The sequence below is a fragment of the Oncorhynchus mykiss genome, chromosome 12 (assembly GCF_013265735.2).
Source record: "Oncorhynchus mykiss isolate Arlee chromosome 12, USDA_OmykA_1.1, whole genome shotgun sequence".
Taxonomy (NCBI): Eukaryota; Metazoa; Chordata; class Actinopteri; order Salmoniformes; family Salmonidae; genus Oncorhynchus; species Oncorhynchus mykiss.
The window spans coordinates 22,336,557-22,360,532 of record NC_048576.1 but is presented as its reverse complement, the minus strand read 5'-3'; the positions used below and the strand labels follow the sequence as shown (position 1 = coordinate 22,360,532).

The 23,976-nt window shown below is 42.0% G+C and overlaps 1 protein-coding gene across 5 annotated transcripts in view; it reads right to left on the bottom strand.

Moving 5' to 3' along the window:
• Nucleotides 1-23,976, bottom strand: part of LOC110537214 (AP2-associated protein kinase 1) — a 102,629-nt gene that overhangs the window by 37,083 nt on the left and 41,570 nt on the right. For 3 of the 5 annotated variants that reach the window (XM_036937214.1, XM_036937216.1, XM_036937215.1), the window contains exon 20: nt 23,321-23,974. In XM_036937214.1, coding sequence (XP_036793109.1) covers nt 23,730-23,974 — 245 coding nt within the window. In that variant the 3' untranslated portion in view covers nt 23,321-23,729. Of the gene's footprint in view, nt 1-20,006; nt 23,975-23,976 lie in introns of those variants that run through there. The other 2 variants (XM_021623081.2, XM_036937218.1) reach the window with 2 other exon arrangements.

Below are 23,976 nucleotides of genomic sequence, written 5' to 3'. Positions count from 1 at the left end.
ACAGTTTAAAGGCAATGCTACCAAATACTAATTGAATGTCTGACCCACTCTGAATGTGATGAAAGAAATAAAAGCTGAAATAAATCATTCTCCCTTCTATTATTCTGACATTTCACATTCTTAAAATAAAGTGGTGATCCTAACTGAACTAAGGCAGGGAATTTTTACTAGAAGTAAATGTCAGGAATTGTGAAACTGAGTTTAAATGTATTTGGCTAAGGTGTATGTAAACTTCCGACTTCCAAATGTACATATTTCATAAGTTAAAAGATCAATGGCACAGATTTAAACTGAAATGTGTCTTTTATGTGTTATACTAGGTACATATTACATGCTGATTGATAAAAATAGATTTGTATTTTGGATTAATTAATGACAGACACATTGGCAAAGAGGAAAACCTCTGACTGGGGAAGAACAGATGACTTGGTTTACTTGCTTACACAGAGATCATGCAAAGAGTTTTAAAAGACTGTGGCAGAGTCCTGTGGACTCTTAAAGGCACAATATGGGATTTCAACAGTTGGACCCTGCTACTTGAGATTATGGATATTTTTTAAGCTTTACATTGTTTACAAAAAAAAAGAGTAACACCCTTGGACATTGGGGTATGATAGGGTAAGGCAGATGTACTAAGCTCATAAGTCATTATTATAATTTATGTAATTAATTGAAATAAATGACCATTGGAAATCAGCAAATATGACAGATTGTGCCTTTAAACTAAGCATGGCTGACCTACCACTGGGCAACCAGGAACCAGCGAGTGAACATGGACCTTTTGATGTGACCTTTGGCTGTTGTTATATGGGATATTTTGCTGGTGTCACTATTGTGGTGTCGCCATTCCTAGAGGTACTAGGAATGAGCATCTCTGTGAATCCACCAGGGTCTAATTCCATTTCCAATCCAGATATGTGTTTATTAAGTATGTGCTTGCTGAGTATCTTCAACTAATGTATAGAATGTATTCAAAACCAGTGAGGCCATTTTTTTCTGTGTAATAAAATATTGAATTTCAGAACAATGATTTCCTGTTATGTAACTCATGATCACTTTGCTTAAAAGCTTATTCTATATTCTACAACTATCCCACATAATGTCCTAAATCTATTTAACTCACTCCATCTATAGAGCAGAGTAGACGGGTAATGGTCCGCAGGTTCACAGATGAGATTGAAAAGTTAGGATGCTGGAAGCTATTTCATACCGGGTGAAATAACTTCAAACAGAATTCCTCTCTGAAGAAATGGCTCAATATGAATAATGCATTGAGAAGTCTGAATAGGGTTGAGGTGGGCCTTCCAATGGCAGACTGACAAATTAGTAAATAATATAATATAAAATAATTTCCTGAAATCGAATGTAATGCCTGCATCATCTCCTGCTGCTCTCTCTCTCAGTTAATCTGTCCTGGCCCCTGCAGACACAACAGACTGTCATGAGGACAGGGCTTTAGGGGACGCAGTAGTCAGACGTTCTGAGGAACATTAGCTTTGAATTTCACATGACAACTGACACCAATCACTGTATTCACACATGCTTAGATGCCTCAGTCCACCCACTTCCCATTATATACAGAATGCATGTACACGCGTCTTAATTGTTAGCAGCATCAGCATATGGATTCTGTAAGAGAGTACATATTGTCATGTCCCTGGACTTTAAGGTGCACTTGTACAGTTTCATTAGAGATTCATGTGGAGCAGCCTTGAACACAGCAGATGTAATGTTGAGCACTGGAGACTCAGCACTGTAGATGTTCTAACCCCTCGTCTCTGGTCCAGACAGATTTCCACTGACAAGCCAGATCAACATGGACACAGGTAATCACCATCAGTTGTCATGATAGGGTTTAGGGGCAGTCAAATCAGATGAACAGAGAAAAGTAACATAACTCATAGTAGCAAGTAAAGTAATAAGAAAACGCCAGTAGGTTCAACTGACAATGTCTGTGGGAAATTGGTCTGGGGGCGAGGCAAGTGCACTAGAAGACAAACAACATGAGTTTCTCCTCTCCAAACAAAGAAACTACATGGTCACATTTGTGGACCTGCATGTCATGGTTCTAAGCATGTCATTTAGAAAGGGTGTTTGGTGCCATGTATCGTATGTGTATGAATTCAGTATATATTCTGTGTCATTTTCAATCTATTCTATTATTGGTCAAACAGTTCATACAAACAATGTGGAAATCTTTGTTTGAGGACTGAGGTTGTTGAAAATACTCTCCCCTCCATATGTATTTGTTTTTTTGGTGGGGAGAGGGGGCTCTATACTCCAGCATTTTGGATTTGAGATCAAGCGTTTCATTCGAGGCAACAGTACAGAATGTCACCTTTTATTTGAGGGTATTTTCACACATCTGTTGCACCGTTTAGAAATTAAAGCACTTTAAGTATCTAGTCCACCATGTGAAGAAGTATTTGGACAAATTCACTTAGGGTATTAAAGTCGTCAGCCTATGGCTGTGCAATGGCATAGCTTTGTTTTGTTAATTTAGCAGACAAGACGCTTTTATTTCCTGAGCCCTTATCACAGTGAAGACATACCTATTTTATAGTAAAAAAATATATATGTGTAATATAGCAGAAAATAGAACAATAGAACAAAATAGAACAGAGTCTGGAAACCATATTTTCAAAGAGTGATCATTTGAAACAAGGCTCAATTTGGAGAGTTGAAATAAAGAAAATGATGGGTTACAAACCCAAATCTGTTTATTTCCATTATACAGACGTTGGATTAACAATTCCATATTGAAGACTCCATGATGAGGAATTATAGTCCCGACATCCATTTGGGGAGTAGGCATATGCTTAATGATTCTGATAAAAAATATTCTCTGTCTTTATCAAACTAACGTTTCTGCATATTTTCAGTGAAACCTGTCTATGTTTAGGGGTGTTATAGTTTAGACGAACCAATTGTAAATTGCACTAGCATTTTTGTAATGGAGCCTAAGCGGAAAATAGACTGAACGCAATTATTCAAAAACTAATAATTAATTATTCATTATTTGAACACATATTCCATAGTTTCTGCAACTACCTGCACCTAACAAACAATGTTTTAATTTTGTTCTACCCGCTGGTGGCTTTGAGTCTCTAGCGACACTTCTCAGGGAGTGACATTTTTAAATCGGAATGCAATTGAGTGAATGAGACACAGAGGGGAAAGGGAATTTAGAGAAGAATTGTGTAATGCTCGACTTGGTTTCTTTTTTGTTGTGCCTACAAATGCACATGCACAAATTAAACAATGGAGTCAAAGCAATTAATGTTGTCTTCAAAACAACATTTCACTTGCCCGTTTGGGAAGCCACAAAGCAAATTGCACCAAATAGTATTTTAGTATATTTCTTTAATCTCTGGTTAAACCCCTAGAGTCAATGTCCACAATGCAACGGAAATCTAATTAGCATAATACAATTTTAAAAATCAGTCAGTTGAAGCTACAGATATCAGTATTTTTTTCATTGGATGCGTCTCAATCCGCCACATCTGCGATGTCTAACTTCTGCATCTGTGGGGAAAGGTGTCAGAGTTAGAGCAGTATTTGTCAGACCAAGAGACAACCCGAAAACTGGTCTTCTCACAAAATCATAGTGTCCGAACGGTTTGGCCTACAAACTATGACCCCTCAGTGGAAAGGTGAGAACATGTACACTACCATTCAAAAGTTTGGGGTCACTTAGAAATGTCCTTGTTATTGAAAGAAATGCACATTTTCGTCCATTAAAATAACATCAAATTCATCAGAAAAACAGGATGGAATATCTACATAGGCGTACAGAGGCCCATTATCAGCAACCATCACTCCTGTCTTCCAATGGCACGTTGTGTTAGCTAATCCAAGTTTATCATTTTAAAAGGCTAATTGATCATTAGAAAACCATTTTGCAATTATGTTAGCACAGCTGAAAACGGTTGTGCTTATTAAATAAGCAATAAAACTGGCCTTCTTTAGACTAGTTGAGTATCTGGAGCATCAGCATTAGTGGGTTCGATTACCGGCTCAAAATGGCCAGAAACAAAGCACTTTCTTCTGAAACTCATCAGGCTATTCTTGTTCTGAGAAATGAAAGCTTTTCCATGCGAGAAATTGACAAGAAACCGAAGATCTCGTACAAGGCAGTGTACTACTCCCATCACAGAACAGCACAAACTGGCCCTCACCAGAATAGAAAGAAGAGTGGGAGGCCCCGGTGCACAATGAGCAAGAGGACAAGTACATTAGAATGTCTAGTTTGAGAAACCGATGCCTCACAAGTCCTCAACTGGCAGCTTCATTAAATAGTACCCGCAAAACACCAGTCTCAACGTCAACAGTGAAGAGGCGACACCGGGATGCTGGCCTTCTAGGCAGAGTTGCAAAGAACAAACCTTATCTCAGACTGGCCAATAAATATCCAGTCCACAAGAAGGTGAGTCCAGAAATGTCTTCTATGCTGCTGCATAAATAATGTAATATGCCAGGGAGATCTGAATACTGTAGCCAAGAAAGTAATACTGAGTGTATGTTGTGTAGTAAGCCGTTTGTAGGCCCTGTGCCTCACCATAATAATTTGGTCCCTTTTTCCCTCATAACTTCGCCTACTGTTCTGACTTTATGGTACACATGTAGCCTATAGTCTGTTTTAGAGAAATGCAATCATTTAATGTTAAGAGCTTTCATTGTCTGCTTATATGACCCTTTATTTATCCTCCGGTATTGACTTGGTGTACAGGACGAATACTGTAATAACGGCCCATGTTCTGAATACTATCGCTGTACATTTCAAAAGTGCTGAACAAATAGTTACAGTGCTTTCGGAAAGTATTCAGACCCCTTGATTTTTCCACATTTTGTTATGTTACAGCCTTATTCTAAAATGTTTTCAATTGCTTGTTTTTTTTACTCATAAATCAACACACAATACAAAATAATGACTTGCAAATTTATATAAAACATTTTTTTTTAATATCACATTTATATAAGTATTCAGACCCTTTACTCACTACTTTTTTCCAAGCACTTCTGGCAGCGATTACAGCCTCAAGTCTTTTTGGGTATGGCTTGGCACACCTGTATTTGGGGAGTTTCTCCGATTCTTCTCTGTAGATCCTCTTCTGGAAGGTTCTCCCATCTCCGCAGAGAAACTCTGCAGCTCTGTCTGAGTGACGATGGGGTTCGTGGTCACATCCCCGACCAAGTCCATTCTCCCCCGATTGCTCAGTTTGGCCAGGCGGCAGGAAAGGTCTTGGTGGTTCCAAACTTCTTCCATTTAAGGATGGAGGCCACTGTGTACTTGGGAACCTTCCACGCTACATAATTATTTTGGTACCATTCCCCAGATCTGTGCCTTGACACAATCCTGTCTCCGAGCTCTTACGGACAATTCCTTCAACGTCATGGCTTCTTTTTTGCTCTGAGATGCACTGTCAACTGTGGATCCTTATACAGAGAGGTGTGTGCCTTTCCAAATCATGTTCAATCAATTGAATTTACCACAGGTGGACTCCAATCAAGTTGTAGAAACATCTCAAGGATGATTAATAGAAACCGGATGCACCTGAGCTCAATTTTGCGTCTCATAACAAAGGGTCTGAATACTTACGTAAATAAGGTATCTGTTTTAATTTTGTTATTCGCCAGACATGGGTGACATGTCTGGTGAATATGCAGGCCAAGGAAGAACTGGGACATTTTCACCTTGCAGGACTTGTGTACAGATCCTTGTGACATGGAGCCATGCATTATCATGCTGAAACTTGAGGTGATGGATGAATGGCACGACAATGGGCCTCAGGAACTCATCGCAGTATCTCTGTGCATTCAAATTGCAATCAATAAAATGCAATTGTGTTTGTTGTCTGTAGCTTATTCCTGCACATACCATAACGCCACAGCCACCATGGGGCACTCTGTTCACAATGCTGACATCAGCAAACCATTCGCCCACCTAACCTGTTGTCTACGGTTGTGAGGCCAGTTGGACGTACTGCCAAATTCTCTAAAATGACATTGATGCCAGTTTATGGTAGAGAAATTAACATTACATTTTCTGCCAACAGCTCTGATGGACAATCCTGCAGTCAGCATGCCAATTACACACTCCCTCAAAACCTGAGACATCTGCGGCATTGTGTTGTGTGAGACATCTGCGGCATTGTGTTGTGTGACAAAACTGCAAAATGGCGCCGGAAGAAATGGCAGCAGTTTTACGGGCGCCCAACCAATTGTGCTACTATGTGGGGTTTTTTGCAACATATTTTGTACATAATGTTTCTGCAACCATGTCTTACGGCAAAAAAAGAGCTTCTGGATATCAGGACAGCGATCACTCACCTCGGATTAGACTAAGATTTTTTCTTCAACAAACAAGATGCACAAGACATTCTCCAAACACCCGGCAGGGCCGACATCCCCGTTATTTGCAAGAAGAAGCGACATAGCTACAGAGGACTGGATGCCTGGTCAGGACCCGGAAAAGGCGAGTGGGAAAGCTGCTGTTACCGTCAATACTACTCACCAACGTGCAATCATTGGACAATAAACTAGACAAGGTACGATCACGAATATCCTACTAACGGGACATCAAAAACTATAATATTGTAACGATTCTCTTCCTCTTCTGAGGAGGAGTAGGAAATATCGGACCAATGCGCAGCGTGGTAAGTGTCCATGTTGTTTATTATAACCGGAACACTGAAACAAAAACAAAAGTAAAACAAAACGGCAGCTCCTGACTGACGGGCGGCTCCGGCAGCTCCTGACAGACGGGCGGCTCCGGCAGCTCCTGACAGACGGGCGGCTCCGGCAGCTCCTGACAGACGGGCGGCTCCGGCAGCTCCTGACAGACGGGCGGCTCCGGCAGCTCGTGACAGACGGGCGGCTCCGGCAGCTCCTGACAGACGGGCGGCTCCGGCAGCTCCTGACAGACGGGCGGCTCCCGCAGCTCCTGACAGACGGGTGGCTCCGGACAGACGGGCGGCTCCGGCAGCTCCGGACAGACGGGCGGCTCCGGCAGCTCCTGACAGACGGGCGGCTCCGGCAGCTCCGGACAGACGGGCGGCTCCGGCAGCTCCAGACAGACGGGCGGCTCCGGCAGCTCCGGACAGACGGGCGGCTCCGGCAGCTCCGGACAGACGGGCGGCTCCGGCAGCTCCGGACAGGAGACGGAGAGACAGCCTGGTGCCAGACAGCCTGGTGCGTGGGCCTGCGTGGGGAGACCTACAGGAGGCATGGTGCGTGGAGGAAGCACCAGATGGACCGGGCTGTGGGGGAGTACTGGGGCTCTGGTGCGCATCATTGGCACCACTCCTCCAGGCTGGATGACCACTTTAGCCCGGACCCTCCAGAGTGCAGGCACAGGTTGAACCGGGCTGTGGGTGAGCACTGGAGCATGGTGCATAACACTCGCACCTCTCCCTTAGGTTCAATACACACATTCGCCCGGCACGGGTGGAGCGCAGGCATCGGGCGCACTGCACCCTCCCAGCGCCCTGGAGACACAGCACACAGCGCCGGGGCACGATACCCTGGGCCGAAACGGCGTACCGGAGACCAAACACGCTGGGCCGGCACAATACGCCCTGGCTGGATGCCCACTCTCGCAAGGCACTTGCGGGGTCTGGGATATAGCGCACCGGGCTAAGAACGCACACTGGAGACACTGTGCGCTTGACCGCATAACACGGTGCCTGACCAGTACGACGGCCGCCACGGTGAGCATGGGGAGTTGGCTCAGGTCTCCAACCAGATTCTGCCACACTCCTTCAAAAATGGGGGGGGGGGGGGGCTGCCTCTCGTGCCTGTTGTGCTGCCTTAGCTCAAATCGCCGCCGCTCAGCTTTTGCTGCCTCCAACTCTTCCTTGGGGCGGCGATATTCCCCAGCCTGTGCCCAGGGTCCCTTGCCTTCCAGTATCTCCACCCAAGTCCAGGAGTCCAGAACCCTCTGCTCCAGGTTAGCACGCTGCTTGGTCTTTTTTTGGTGGGTGATTCTGTAACGATTCGTAGGAGTAGGAAATATCAGACCAATGCGCAACGTGGAAAGTGTCCATGTTGTTTATTATAACCGGAACACTGAAACAAAAACAAAAGTAGAATAAAACGCAACAGTTCTGTCAGGTACTCACACAAAACAGAAAACAATCGCCCACAACTCAAAATGGGAAAACAGGCTACCTAAGTATGGTTCTCAGAGACAACGATTGCCAGCTGCCTCTGATTGGGAACCATACCAGGCCAAACACAGAGATAGAAAACATAGAACATAAAACAACTCACGCCCTGAACAAACTAAAATAGAGACATAAAAAAGGAACTAAGGTCAGGACGTGACAAATATCCTATGTTTCACAGAATCGTGGCTGAATGACGTCATGGATATTCAGCTAGCGGGATATACGCTGCACCGGCAAGATAGAACAGCACACTATGGTAAGATGAGGGGGGGCGGTCTGTGCATATTTGTAAACAACAGCTGGTGTACGAAATCTAAGGAAGTCTCTAGATTTTGCCTGCCTGAAGTAGAGTATATTGTGATAAATTGCAGGCCACACTACTTGCCTAGAGAGTTCTCAGCTATACTTTTCGTAGCTGTTTATTTACCACCACAGACAGATGCTGGCACTAAGACCGCACTCAGTCAGCTGTATAAGGAAATAAGCAAACAGGAAACCACTCACCCCTAGGCGACGCTCCTAGTAGCCGGAAACTTAAATGCAGGGAAACTTAAATTAGTTCTACCAAATTTCCATCAACATGTTAAATGTGCAACTAGAGAAAAACAAAATTTAGATCACCTGTACTCCAAACACAGAGATGCGTACAAAGTTCTCCCTCGCCCTCCATTGGGTAAATCCGACCACAACTCTATCCTCCTGATTCCTGCTTACAAGCAAAAATTAAAGCAGGAATCACCAGTGACTCGGTCTATAAAAAAGTGGTCAGATAAAGCAGATGCTAAACGACAGGACTGTTTTGCTATCACAGACTGGAACATGTTCTGGGATTCTTCCGATGGCATTGAGGAGTACAACACATCAGTCACTGGTTTTACCAATAAGTGCATTGAGGACATCGTCCCCACAGTGGCTGTACGTACATACCCCAACCAGAAGCCATGGATTACAGGCAACATTCGCACTGAGCTAAAGGGTAGAGCTGCCGCTTTCAAGGTGCGGGACTCTAACCCGGAAGCTTACAAGAAATCCTGCCCTGCGACGAACCATCAAACAGGCAAAGCGTCAATACAGGGCTAAGATTGAATCATACTAGAGTGTGATCACTGGGAAGCACAGCCGCGAGCTGCCCAGTGACACAAGCCTACCAAACGAGCTAAATCCCTTCTATGCTTGCGTTGAAGCAAGCAACACTGAGGCATGCATGAGAGCATCAGCTGTTCTGGACGACTGTGTGATCACACTCTTCGTAGCCGATGTGAGTAAGACCTTTAAACAGGTCAATATGCACAAGGCTGCGGGGCCAGACTGATTACCAGGACATGTGCTCCGGGCATGTGCTGACCAACTGGCAGGTGTCTTTACTGACATTTTCAACATGTCCCTGATTACGTCTGTAATATCAACATGTTTCAAGCAGACCACCATAGTCCCTGTGCCCAAGAACATAAAGGCAACCTGCCTAAATGACTACAGACCCGTAGCACTCAGGTCCGTAGCCATGAAGTATTTTGAAAGGTTGGTAATGGCTCACATCAACACCATTATCCCAAAAACCCTAGACCCACTCCAATTTGCATACCACCCAAACAGATCCACAGATGATGCAATCTGTATTGCACTCCACACTGCCCTTTCCCACCTGGACAAAAGGAACACTTATGTGAGAATGATGTTCATTGACTACAGCTCAGCATTCAACACCATAGTACCCTCAAAGCTCATCACTAAGCTAAGGATCCTGGGACTAAACACCTCCCTCTGCAACTGGATCCTGGACTTCCTGACGGACCGCCCCAAGGTGGTGAGGGTAGGTAGCAACACATCTGCCACTCTGATCCTCAACACCGGAGCTCCCCAGGGGTGCGTGCTCAGTCCCCTCCTATACTCCCTGTTCACCCACAACTGCATGGCCAGGCATGACTCCAACACCATCGTTAACCTGTTATGGCTGCAATCCCCCTATCGGGATAAGTGTCATAAACAACCGCTGAATAGCATAGCGCTACATACAATAAATATTACTATAAATATTTATATTCATGAAATAACAAGTGCAATATAGGAAAACACAGCTTAGCCTTTTGTTAATCCACCTGTCGTGTCAGATTTTGAAATTATGCTTTGCAGCGAAAGCAATCCAAGTGTTTGTGTAAGTTTATCGATCGCGCAATAAAACATTAAGAACACTTAGCATCAGGTAGCTCGGTCACGAAAATCAGAAAAGCAATCAAATTAATCGTTTACCTTTGATGATCTTCGGATGTTTTCACTCACGAGACTCCCAGTTACACAAAAAAAATTCAGTTTGTTCCATAAAGATGATTTTTATATCCAAAATACCTCCGTTAGTTTGTCACGTTATGTTCAGAAATCCACATGAAAGAGTGGACACCACAACGCAGACGAAAATTCCAAATAGTTTCCATTATGTCCACAGAAACTTGTCAAACGTTTTTTATAATCAATCCTCAGGTTGTTTTTAAAATATATAATCGATAATATATCAACCGCAAATGTCTTTCACAGTAGGAGAGGGAAAGGAAATGGCTATCCGAATTCTGTTGTGCAAGCAAAACTCATGTGACCACTTGACGCGATGTTATCGTTCTGGCTCATTTTTCAAAATAAAAGCCTGAAACTATGTCTGAAAACTGTTGACACCTTGAGGAAGCGATAGGAAAAGGAATCTGGTTCATATCCCTTTAAATCCAGCAAAGGAAGGCTATGGAACATGGAGTTTTCAAAATAGAGGCCACTTCCTGTTTAGATTTTCCTCAGGGTTTTGCCTGCAATATCAGTTCTGTTATACTCACAGACAATATTTTGACAGTTTTGGAAACTTTAGAGTGTTTTCTATCCAATACTAATAATAATATGGATATATTAGCAACTGAGACTGAGGAGCTGCACGTTTACAATGGACACCTTTTCATCCAAGCTACTCAATACTGCCCCTGCAGCCATTTGAAGTTACAGTAACTTGCGAAAGTATTCGGCCCCCTTGAACTTTGCGACCTTTTGCCACATTTCAGGCTTCAAACATAAAGATATAAAACTGTATTTTTTGTGAAGAATCAACAACAAGTGGGACACAATCATGAAGTGGAACGACATTTATTGGATATTTCAAACTTTTTTAACAAATCAAAAACTGAAAAATTGGGCGTGCAAAATTATTCAGCCCCTTTACGTTCAGTGTAGCAAACTCTCTCCAGAAGTTCAGTGAGGATCTCTGAATGATCCAATGTTGACCTAAATGGCTAATGATGATAAATACAATCCACCTGTGTGTAATCAAGTCTCCGTATAAATGCACCTGCACTGTGATAGTCTCAGAGGTCCGTTAAAAGCGCAGAGAGCATCATGAAGAACAAGGAACACACCAGGCAGGTCCGAGATACTGTTGTGAAGAAGTTTAAAGCCGGATTTGGATACAAAAAGATTTCCCAAGCTTTAAACATCCCAAGGAGCACTGTGCAAGCGATAATATTGAAATGGAAGGAGTATCAGACCACTGCAAATCTACCAAGACCTGGCCGTCCCTCTAAACTTTCAGCTCATACAAGGAGAAGACTGATCAGAGATGCAGCCAAGAGGCCCATGATCACTCTGGATGAACTGCAGAGATCTACAGCTGAGGTGGGAGACTCTGTCCATAGGACAACAATCAGTCGTATATTGCACAAATCTGGCCTTTATGGAAGAGTGGAAAGAAGAAAGCCATTTCTTAAAGATATCCATAAAAGTGTTGTTTAAAGTTTGCCACAAGCCACCTGGGAGACACACCAAACATGTGGAAGAAGGTGCTCTGGTCAGATGAAACCAAAATTGAACTTTTTGGCAACAATGCAAAACGTTATGTTTGGCGTAAAAGCAACACAGCTCATCACACTGAACACACCATCCCCACTGTCAAACATGGTGGTGGCAGCATCATGGTTTGGGCCTGCTTTTCTTCAGCAGGGACAGGGAAGATGGTTAAAATTGATGGGAAGATGGATGGAGCCAAATACAGGACCATTCTGGAAGAAAACCTGATGGAGTCTGCAAAAGACCTGAGACTGGGACGGAGATTTGTCTTCCAACAAGACAATGATCCAAAACATAAAGCAAAATCTACAATGGAATGGTTCAAAAATAAACATAACCAGGTGTTAGAATGGCCAAGTCAAAGTCCAGACCTGAATCCAATCGAGAATCTGTGGAAAGAACTGAAAACTGCTGTTCACAAATGCTCTCCATCCAACCTCACTGAGCTCGAGCTGTTTTGCAAGGAGGAATGGGAAAACATTTCTGTCTCTCGATGTGCAAAACTGATAGAGACATACCCCAAGCGACTTACAGCTGTAATCGCAGCAAAAGGTGGCGCTACAAAGTATTAACTTAAGGGGGCTGAATCATTTTGCACGCCCAATTTTACAGTTTTTGATTTGTTAAAAAAGTTTGAAATATCCAATAAATGTCGTTCCACTTCATGATTGTGTCTCACTTGTTGTTGATTCTTCACAAAAAAATACAGTTTTATATCTTTATGTTTGAAGCCTGAAATGTGGCAAAAGGTCGCAAAGTTCAAGGGGGCCGAATACTTTCGCAAGGCACTGTAAGTTTGCCGAAGACACAACAGTGGTAGGCCTGATCACCGACAACGAGGAGACAGCCTATAGAGTGGAAGTCAGAGACCTGGCAGGGTGACCTATCCCTCAACGTAACCAAGACTAAGGAGATGATTGTAGACTTCAGGAAAAGGAGGACCGAGCACGCCCCAATTCTCATCGACGGGGCTGTAGTGGAGCAGGTTGAGAGCTTCAAGTTCCTTGGTGTCCACATCAACAACAAACTAGAATGGTCCAAACACACCAAGACAGTCGTGAAGAGGGCACGACAAATCCTATTCTCCCTCAGGAACTCAAAAGGTTCTACAGCTGCAACATCGAGAGCATCCTGACTAGTTGCATCACCGCCTGGTACGGCAATTGCTCGGCCTCTGATCGCAAGGCCCTACAGAGGGTAGTGCATACGGCCCAGTACATCACTGGAGCTAAGCTGCCTGCCATCCAGGACCTCTACACCAGGCGGTGTCAGAGGAAGGCCCTAAAAATTGTCAAAGACCCCAGCCATAGACTGTTCTCTCAACTACCGCATGGCAAGCGGTACCGGAGTGCCAAGTCTAGGACAAAAAGGCTTCTCAAATTTTTACCCCCTACCCGGACTATTTGCATTGTGTGCTGCTGCTGTTCTCTGTTTATCATATATGCATAGTCACTTTAACTATACATTCATGTACATACTACCTCAATTGGGCCGACCAATCAGTGCTCCCGCACATTGACTAACCGGGCTATCTGCATTGTGTCCCACCCACCAACTGCCAACCCCTCTTTTACGCTACTGCTATTCTCTGTTTATCATACATGCAGTCACTTTAACCATTTCTACATGTACATACTACCTCAATCAGCCTGAATAACCGGTGTCTGTATGCAGCCTCGCTACTTTTATAGCCTCACTACAGTATATAGCCTGTCTTTTTACTGTTGTTTTATTTCTTTACCTACTGTGGTGGCATTTTTCTGCTTTACCAAATGAGGAGAGTTACAAACTACACACCAGTCAGAGTTATACTTAAATTACATCTTTAATAATAATAATAAGAGCTTTGCAATAGCCTCTTTTGACTTTCAATGATGCACTATCTCTAATGAACCATTGAAAAGTGACCTCAGAAAAATACAAAGATATTTTATAGCCAAGATACACCCCTCTCAACTTACATGACGAACCACAGATCTTAGGAACTGTTCACAAATAAATACTTTTTCTTGAGAAAGGAATATCCCTTAGCCAGATAACATTCGCTATTAATTATCGTTGAGTTTGGTCCCTCGGATGAGGTTCTAATCTTGTTCCTGTTACTTCATAGTACAAAACCATTACCTCATCCAATCTGGAATGCTCTTTAGGTTTTATCACCCAAAGACATCGTAAATCTCCTCTGTCAGTGCTATATCATAGAGGCCCATCCTCAGTGGAACACACACACAATACTCTATTCTGTCGAATAAAACAACCATTAAAATGCAATACAAACATTATAACATAATCTTGCAATTTTCCACGACACTACCTATTGTTCACCTAATACCTTTTTTCCACTATTGGTTAGAGCCTGAAAGTAAGAATTTCACTGTAAGGTCTACCTGTTGTATTCAGCGCACGTGACAAATAAACTTTGATTTGATGTTAGAGTAGCCTTTTATTGTCCCCAACACAAGGTGTAATGATCATCTTCTTGATATGCCACACCTGTCAGGTGGATTATCTTAGCAAAGGAGAAATTTGATTATTTGTCTTGAGGACAGCTTTGCACACACTTGGCATTCTCTCAGCCAGCTTCATGAGGTAGTTACCTGGAATGCATTTCAATTAAAGGTGTGACTTGTTAAGTTAATTTGGGGTTTTTCTTTCCTTCATAATGCGTTTGAGCCAAACAGTTGTGTTGTAAAAAGGTAGGGGTGGTATACAGACGATAGCCCTATTTGGTAAAAGACCAAGTCCATATTATGGCAAGAAAAGCTCAAATAAGCAAAGTGAAATGACAGTCCTTCATTGATTTAATACATGGTCATTCAATACGGAACATTTCAAGAAGTTTCTTCAAGTGCAGTCACAAAAATCATCAAGCGCTATGATGAAACTGTCTCTCATGAGGACCGCCACAGGAAAGGAAGACCCAGAGTTAGCTCTGCTGCAGAGGACAAGTTCATTAGAGTTACCAGCCTCAGAAAATGCAGCCCAAACAAATGCTTCAGAGAGTTCAAGTAACAGACACATTTCAAAATCAACAGTTCAGAGGAAACTGTGTGAATCAGACCTTCATGGTTAAATTGCTGCAAAGAAACCACTACTAAGGACACAAATAATAAGAAGAGACTTGCTTGGGCCAAGATACACAAGCAATGGACATTAGACCGGTGGTAATCTGTCCTTTGGTCTGATGAGTCTAAATTTGAGAATTTTGGTTCCAACCGCCATGTCTTTGTGAGACGCAGAGTAGGTTACTGGATGATCTCTGCATGTGTGGTTCCCACAGTGAAGCATGGAGGAGGTATAATGGTGCTTTGCAGGTGACACTGATGGTGATTTATTTTTAATTCAAGGCATACTTAACCACAGCATTCTGCAGCGATTAGCAATCCCATCTGGTGAAACGCTTAGTGGAACTATCATTTGTTTTTCAACAGGACAATGACCCAATACACCTCCAGGCTGTGTAAGGGCTATTTGACCAATAAGGAGAGTGATTGTGGAGTGCCTCCACAATTACCCGACCTCAACCCAATTGAGATGGTTTGGGATGATTTGGACCACAGAGTGAAGGAAAAGCAGCCAAAAAGTGCTCCTTCAAGACTGTTGGAAAATAATTCCAGGTGAATCTGGTTGAGAGAATGCCAAGAGTGTGCAAAGTTGTCATCAAGGCAAAGGGTGGCTACTTTGAAGAGTCTAAAATATTAAATATATTTTGATTTGTTTATGTTTTGGTTACTATATTATTCCATGTGTGTTATTTTATAGTTGAGGCTTCACTATTATTCTACAATGTAGAAAATAGTAAATTATTTAACTAGGCAAGTCAGTTAAGATCAAATTCTTATTTACAATGATGGCCTACCAGGGAACAGTGGGTTAACTGCCTTGTTCGGGGGCAGAACAACAGATTTTTACCTTGTCAGCTCGAGGATTCGATCCAGCAAACTTTCGGTTACTGGCCCAACACTCTAACTAGGCTAGCTGCCGCCCCATACATGAAGTGCTTTCATTTCTAAATGGTAAAGCAGATACTGTTGGTATGAAAACAGCCTCAAATAAAAGCTGACCTTCTGTACTGTCGCCTAATACGAAACATTCTATCTCAAATTGAAAATGCTGGAGTATAGAGCCAAAAGTATAACGCTGTCATATAATGACACTGAGAAGCAGACACAGCCACAATCCTGTGGAGAGAGAACTGAAGCATGCCATGTGGCCAAACACAGAGCCAACCGTAACTACTAGCTGAGCTTGGTGGCAGAGGGATTGGAGGCAGTAAAAGAAAAGGCCCAACCATGATGACATAACCTCCTCTGCCAGGGCTAAGAACCAGGCACACATACTCAAGGGAGAGCTGAGGTTCTGTGAGCTGCCCCTCGATCAACTCCTTAAGTCTGATAGACAAGTAGATCACTCCACTACCGCTATTTCTGTTGCAATTTCAAAATGATGAGGGGGATGCTGAGGACACGCTTGCTCGCATTGGATAAATCACCCATATAAGACTCTTCAATTCCATTTTGTATTAAGCCTACATTTGTTAAAATACCCTTCTGACTGATTACTCTGGGATCCAAACAATAATCCAATCAACTGATTCATTAAAGGTAAGAAAGCCACTTGACAAATGATGTCTAAATAAGCATATTGTTAAAATGAATGTTCAAATCAGATTGGTAGACATGTCAAGTGACTGAATACATTATCAGTAATAGGCCTACTACAGCAGTGCATGAAAAATCCTTTTAGTTTACAGCAGTGTGGTACATCGAGACCCATGTCTTTTCCTATGGTCTGTAGGTTGAAAAGGTTTTAGAATCATTGCTGTAGGTAGGTTATTTTGCATTATAGGTAAATAGGCATACAATACAAAGCTGCAGTCTGTTGGGCTCAACATAATGTTCCTCCTATATGTTAGAGTGCATTTTTATACATAGTCACTAAGACATACAATTCAATATAGAGGCTGCTGCTATGGTTATGGACCAAACTTAAGTATCCTTTAAGATAAGCCTTTCAAAGTCCTCATTCTTTTGACAACATATATTTTTATTAGGACTGTCAAAATATAAAAACAATTAATTGATTTAATCACAGGGTTTGCTGTGATTATTCGTGATTCATTGCACATTAGAAATCTGCTCAAATTAAGATTTTTCATTAAAAAAACAAACATTTCACAAATATTGACATCTTGATTTTGTCTAAAGTAATGGTTTGCAAAATTTGGTGAATTGAGAAAGCACACTTTCTTTAATCATAATGTCAACTTGTTTTTACATTGCATTGTTGTTTTTAGCTGTATTGGGATGTTTTTAGTGTATTTTGAACGCTTTAAGACAATGCGATTAATCACGATTTAAAAAAATGTGAAGTCAAATTACAAAAAGTTAACTTGAGTAAACTGATTAACTCTGACAGCCCTACTTCTTATAAAACCGTTCCATGCTGACCTTTGAAGAAGGAAACTGCATAAAACAACGGTTACAATGTAAGGAATAGTAGATGTAGATTACATACGTTTCACACAGAGGTCAAATGTCACATGCTAATCAGGCAAATACTCAACTGATGTAATTTAGTACTTCAATAGTATATCAAGTCTAACCATATAAAAGCAGTGTAATTTACACAACATTAGTATATTATTAACATGGTGTTAAAAACAATGTGACAAAATTATATCAACATTTTAAATTAAAACCATTCAACAAAAAAACACATTTTTCCTTGAGCTCTACTTTACATGGGAGACTTCTCTAATTCAGAAAATGTAGATTACTATCAGTACTTTTAGAGTAAAACAATCCTGGACAATCTTCGGTTTCAAAATAGTTTAAATCGGTTCGATGTGTCCTGAAAATCCTAATGTATTGCAAATAAAGTGCCGCAATGCTTCATCTGAAGGTGAATCAGAAAGCTGAGGCAGAACAAGGGTGTAGCAAAACAGGTAGAATATGGGCAAGATAGAGCAAGTCATTGTTAATACTGCAATTGTACAGAAATACAGTCAGTCTACCTATAGTATGACATCCTCAACAGAGGGAGACAGAGCAATCTAGATTGCACACTGGTACTGGGATATGACCTCTACAGGTGGATATAGAGCAGGGCTGGCCTGGGCCAGGCTTCAACAGATCACCTCCCTCCCTGGGAGGCCAGCTTTGGTTTTTGATAAGGGGTGGGGGTCCATATATAAAATACTTTCCCTGTGGGCATCTGGGGTATAAGGGGGCCCTGAGGAATGGGTCCACTATAGCTCTGCCTCCAATGGTCCAGGAGTGCAGGGGCCCCACAGTCACCGAGCCAACAGCAGCCTGCTGCCCCACACTGGAGACCACGCGGTGGGCTGCGACAGGCTGCTGGAACAGGGGGGCCTCCCGAGCACCAGGAGTACCTGGGCAGGGTCTGCCATAAGATGATGCAGCCACCACCATGCTTGAAAATATGAAGAGTGGTACTCAGTGATGTGTTGTGTTTACCCCAAACTTAACACTTTGTATTCAGGACATAAAATTACTTTCTTTGCCATATTTTTTTCAGTTGTACTTTAGTGCCTTATTGCAAACATGATGCATGTTTTGGAATATTGTTATTCTGTATGAGCTTCCTTATTTTCACTTTGCCATTTAAGTTAGTATTGTGGAGTAACTACAATGTTGAGCCATCCTCAGTTTTATTCCATGACAGCCATTAAACTCTAACTGTTTTAAAGTCACCATTGGCCTCATGGTGAGATCCCTGAGTGGTTTCCTTCCTCTCCAGCAACTGAGTTAGGAAGGATGCCTGTATTTTTGTAGTGACTGGGTGTATTGATACACCATCCAAAGTGTAATGAATAACTTCACCATGCTCAAAGGGATATTCAAAGTCTGTTACCAATAGGTGCCCTTCTTTGCAAGGCATTGGAAAACCTCCCTGGTCTTTATGGTTGAATTGGTGTTTGAAATTCACTGCTCGACTGAGGGAACTTAAAGATAATTCTATGAGGTATTCAAAAATCATGTTAAACTCTATTATTAGACACTGAGTATATGGAACTTGTTAAAGCAAATTTTTATTTTACTCCTGAACTTATTTAGGCTTGCCATAACAAAGGGGTTGAATACTTATTGACTCAAGACATTTCAGCTTTTCAATTTTATTAATTTGTAAAAATACATAATTCCACTTTGACATTATGGGGTATTGTGTGCAGGCCAATGACAAAAATAATCTGAAGTCAATCTTTTTTCTTTTTTTTGTGTGCAAAGCTATCATCAAGGCAAAGGGTGGCTACTTTGAAGAAACTCAAATATAAAATATATTTGGATTTGTTTAACACTTTTTTGGTTACTACGTAAGTTTTGATGTCTTCAATATTATTCTACAATGTAGAAGATCGAAAAAAAAAGACAAAAAAAACCTTGAATGAGTAGGTGTGCCCAAACTTTTGACTGGTACTGTAAGTGCATGTGACAGATGGGAGCAATAATAAATATGCTATGTTGCAGTTGGCTCACCTGTCCTATACTAAATGGACTTTAAAAAGTATGTGATAGATTGCTTACTTTATTGAGATGAAATTTGCAGCTGAAATCTGACCAAAAAATACATATTTTCACCCTCTGTAAATTACGTAATTTCATTTTTCATTCAGAACTTAAAATGAACCTAACTTCAACGTTTGGAAAATACTTTTTTTCAACATCATTTTGCATAATGAGTATGAAATCTACTCAATGTCATCCCCCAAATGTAATTAAACCTCTGCGCATATGTAAATAATATGATAATAAGTTGTGATTAATTCACAGTACATGATTTAATTGATTGTACTTGAGAATTTGTATTTATTTGCATTTATTAAGGATCCCCATTAGTAGAAGTGAGTGTCTAAAAGATAACAGCTAGCTAAATGTGTCGCCCCTCTCGATCTGAATCAATCTGTCTGCCAATAAATCACGTTAACCACATGACTACCATGACAGGGTCAAATTCTCAGCAATCAACTCCCTTCAGTCACTCAATCAATAGTCAAAACAAAAGTACATTCACATATATATGTTTATTCAACATCCCTTTCTTTGTAACTCTTTAGTTATCTCACAAAAATAGAAGGTGCACACAGAAATGACTGCGCTGACGCAGGATTAGGTGTCATATAGACGGACAGAGATCCAGAACATTCAGAGGGATTAGGTGTCATATAGACGGACAGAGATCCAGAACATTCAGAGGGATTAGGTGTCATATAGACGGACAGAGATCCAGAACATTCAGAGGGATTAGGTGTCATATAGACGGACAGAGATCCAGAACATTCAGAGGGATTAGGTGTCATATAGACGGACAGAGATCCAGAACATTCAGAGGGATTAGGTGTCATATAGACGGACAGAGATCCAGAACATTCAGAGGGATTAGGTGTCATATAGACGGACAGAGATCCAGAATATTCAGAGGGATTAGGTGTCATATAGACGGACAGAGATCCAGAACATTCAGAGGGATTAGGTGTCATATAGACGGACAGAGATCCAGAACATTCAGAGGGATTAGGTGTCATATAGACGGACAGAGATCCAGAACATTCAGGAGAACAATGGTCATCAGAAATAGCTTTTTCCACTTTTGGCAAAAACAACTGGGCAACATGAAGGATCTCTTTTTCACAACAACACAAGTTGAACTACCTGGAGGGCAAGACCTTTACCAAGAACAACAGTACAGTGGTGTCTACAGGAAGAAGCAAAGATTGCATAGGTCAATAGCCTCATGAGTATCTGCAGATGACTAGACTGTACAGTAGTGGAGGGGATAAGATGTGAACTTCAGCTTGAGATAGATGTGACACAACATTGAATTTTAGAATACTGCCAATAAGTGCTGTTGCTTGGCATGCATTGTTTGGAAAACTGCAGTAGAGCAATTATCTGTAATTCCTTGAAATGTATAGTGAGCATTCCTATCTTCATAGGATCTGAATGTGGTCATAGTGTTGAGTCCTGTGTAGTGCTTGCCCCTCTCTGTCTGATAGCCAATATTTTCCTTTCCTCTAATTCAGTCAGATCACTGAGTCTAGTGGTCCACTCAGAGAGACACCGATGTGCTCTCAAAAACAGTGGCTTCCTCTATGGGCAACAGAGTGGACTCAGCGCTATTTATTTAAGAGGGCCTGTGCTTTTCAAATGTGACGAAGTCAACACAAACATCACTGTTGATGTCACTTATTGCAGCGAAGTTAGACAACAACACAACCGCATCACATCCAACGAGTCAGACTGGCTAGGAGTTCCATTACTGTATGTTCAAACATTCACACACCGATGATAACACTGTCTACCAACACAACAGAACATTCAACAACACGGTCATGCTTCGATATGCATCTTTTTGATAATATAAAATCTGCGTGGAGAAAGCACGGCTTTGTAGAGCACTATTTCAGAAACGGCTGTAGTTCTCTGCCTTTGTACAGCGTGATTAAGTATGGTACAGTATAAGACATGGTAAAGCTCCCTGGGTTGCGGTCCCAATGTACAACAAACTACTTTGTTTGCAATAAAACCCTCCTTAGGTCAAGGTAAGTTAATAGACACTACTTGAAGGAGAAATCCTACCCAACCCTCAACAACAGATCAAAGCTAAGATTGTCATAACTGTATGTTATGATAATGTCACAATAGGAATCTGGGGAGAAATATGGTGGAAAAAACACAGCTGCACAGGAAAAACAAAGTATTCGTCTATAATAGTCATCTTAAGAATTATATTGAAATATATGAATCTTTATTTATAATGATATTAATTTCATACATTCATTCTCTAACACTCTATTCATATTCACATTTATTATTAGCTATATATGAAATAAACTTTTCTATATATTTTTTTCACAATGTACGATATGATGACCGATGAGTAACAGAGGACATACATGTTTTGTAACGTTAACTTTATACACGAGAGGAACCACATGTATGATCACTGGATCAGAGTCTGTGGGTATTGCAGATATACATACATTTACACTATGTAGGGCTGATAAATTACTGGAATATAGGATATATGTACAAGTAGGAATGGACTTTCTGTGGGAATGCATGTTTGAATAGAATGAAAGGATTGCGTGGGCACAAACAGGCTGAAATGAAAGGGATGATATTGACCGACGGTCTGTATAGTCAGGCTAAGGAGAGGTCAACGAGAGGAAAACAAGCAAATGCTTTAGAAAAGCATCAATGTTGTCAATGTGCAGCTGAGTCCCGAGCCAAGCTGGTGTTTTTAAATCTTAGCTTCTTCCTTTGGGAATGTTAGCTCCATATTTATGTTAATGTAGGCTTTAAAAAGTCTTAAAATATGTTGGTGCTAACTTATAACTTTTTTGAATAACTTCCTAGCTCATTTTGACCAAAGACAGATATGCCTGGTGGCTCTTACAGTGCTCTGCTAATGGCAGCTGGGAGGATGCGTCCACAGGGAGGCTCAATCTCTGGACCAGCTGGTGGAGTAATCAGTCATTTTTGATCAAAATCTGTCATTTTAGATATTGACATCTATCCCATCACGCCGGCTATGATACCTCACGCTAAGGGTTAAAACACAATCCCTTAAAAACTCAGCCACCGAAGTGTGGGAAACTAAATTGGCAGACAGACAACCATTTTTTCAACGTTCTACAGTACAACTCTAGATGTTTAGAAGAAATCAATGTTGTGATATTGTTGTTACCGAATGTGCGCAAATAATAATCCAAGTGAAATATAAATATAACCCCGGAGAAAGGCAGGAGACAAAACATCTACTTGTCCACCATAACTACATCTACTAACAAGAGTGGAATTATCTGGTTGCTTACAGGACAAGACTGACCAGAGAGATAGGAGTGAAACATGGTGAAACATTTGACCCTGGTCTACAGAAAGAAGAACTATTGGATCAAGTTAGAGTGACAAACACAAAAGCTAGAAAAAGTTAGTGTTGTGAAAGCAAAAGTTATATTGTTAGGGTGCCATGAACGCAAAAGCTAGAAGCAGTGTGCCATGAACTTGTTTGCCATGATGACCGCAGAAGGCAACAGAACATAGGCCTAAATGCTGTGAGAGCATGAAATGAGAGGGCAGAGGGGGGAAGGAGAAAAGTGGTGGACATGACGGGAATCAATATCAGAGGCATGATGGGACAAACACAGACAGGACAATGATTATGGTTCTAGAACTCTATCGCCCAGTGCGTTCGGAATGACAGCAGGAGTTCCCATGGAACAAGCATTGGTGATGAATGGTGTAGGGGTGTAACGACTAATGGTGGGGTCTATTTTCCTCTCCAGCATCAATACTTCTACCTCGTCACTCCATCCCCCCACTCCCCCTCTCTTTAGTGTCCCGGCTCCCCACCGGCCTCTACAGGTCGATGAGCTGGTCCACCATGAGCAAGGAGCGGGCCAGGCTGGGAAGGCTGGACTCAGAGCTGCCACTGTTACTTCGAGAGTGGCCTCCTGAAACTGTCCGGACAGAGAGGAAGGCGGTAGGGAGGTGGGCCAAGGCGAAGCAGGGGGGACAGGGGGGAAAAGCAAGGGAGGTAAGTAAGAAATAACAGATACCAGGGAAAAGAGGGAGAGAAGATAAGGTTACAGAAGACAGAGAAAGACAGGAAGAGGAATTTCTCTCCAGATACAATCTAAGAGTGTTAAGGAATAACTACACAAAGGATGTGAGGATGTCTACTCAGATAAATCTACAAGGGGAAGAGGGAACAGGGTTTAATACACTACTGAGGACATTGACCGGAATCAAATCCCAGAGTTCCTCTGACCCTGGTTGAGGTATGAATGGCAATCTTAGTGGGACAGGACAGAGACTCCCTGCTTGTCCCTGCCTCTGGTCTGAAGGCTGGAAGCCCACTGGGCTTACCTTGGGAGGAGGCCATGACAGGGATGGGGTCAAACTCATCCTCGTTGCCTGTCTCTGCACTGGGTGGAGGCTCAAAGCCTGGGATCAGGAGATCAGAAGAGTCT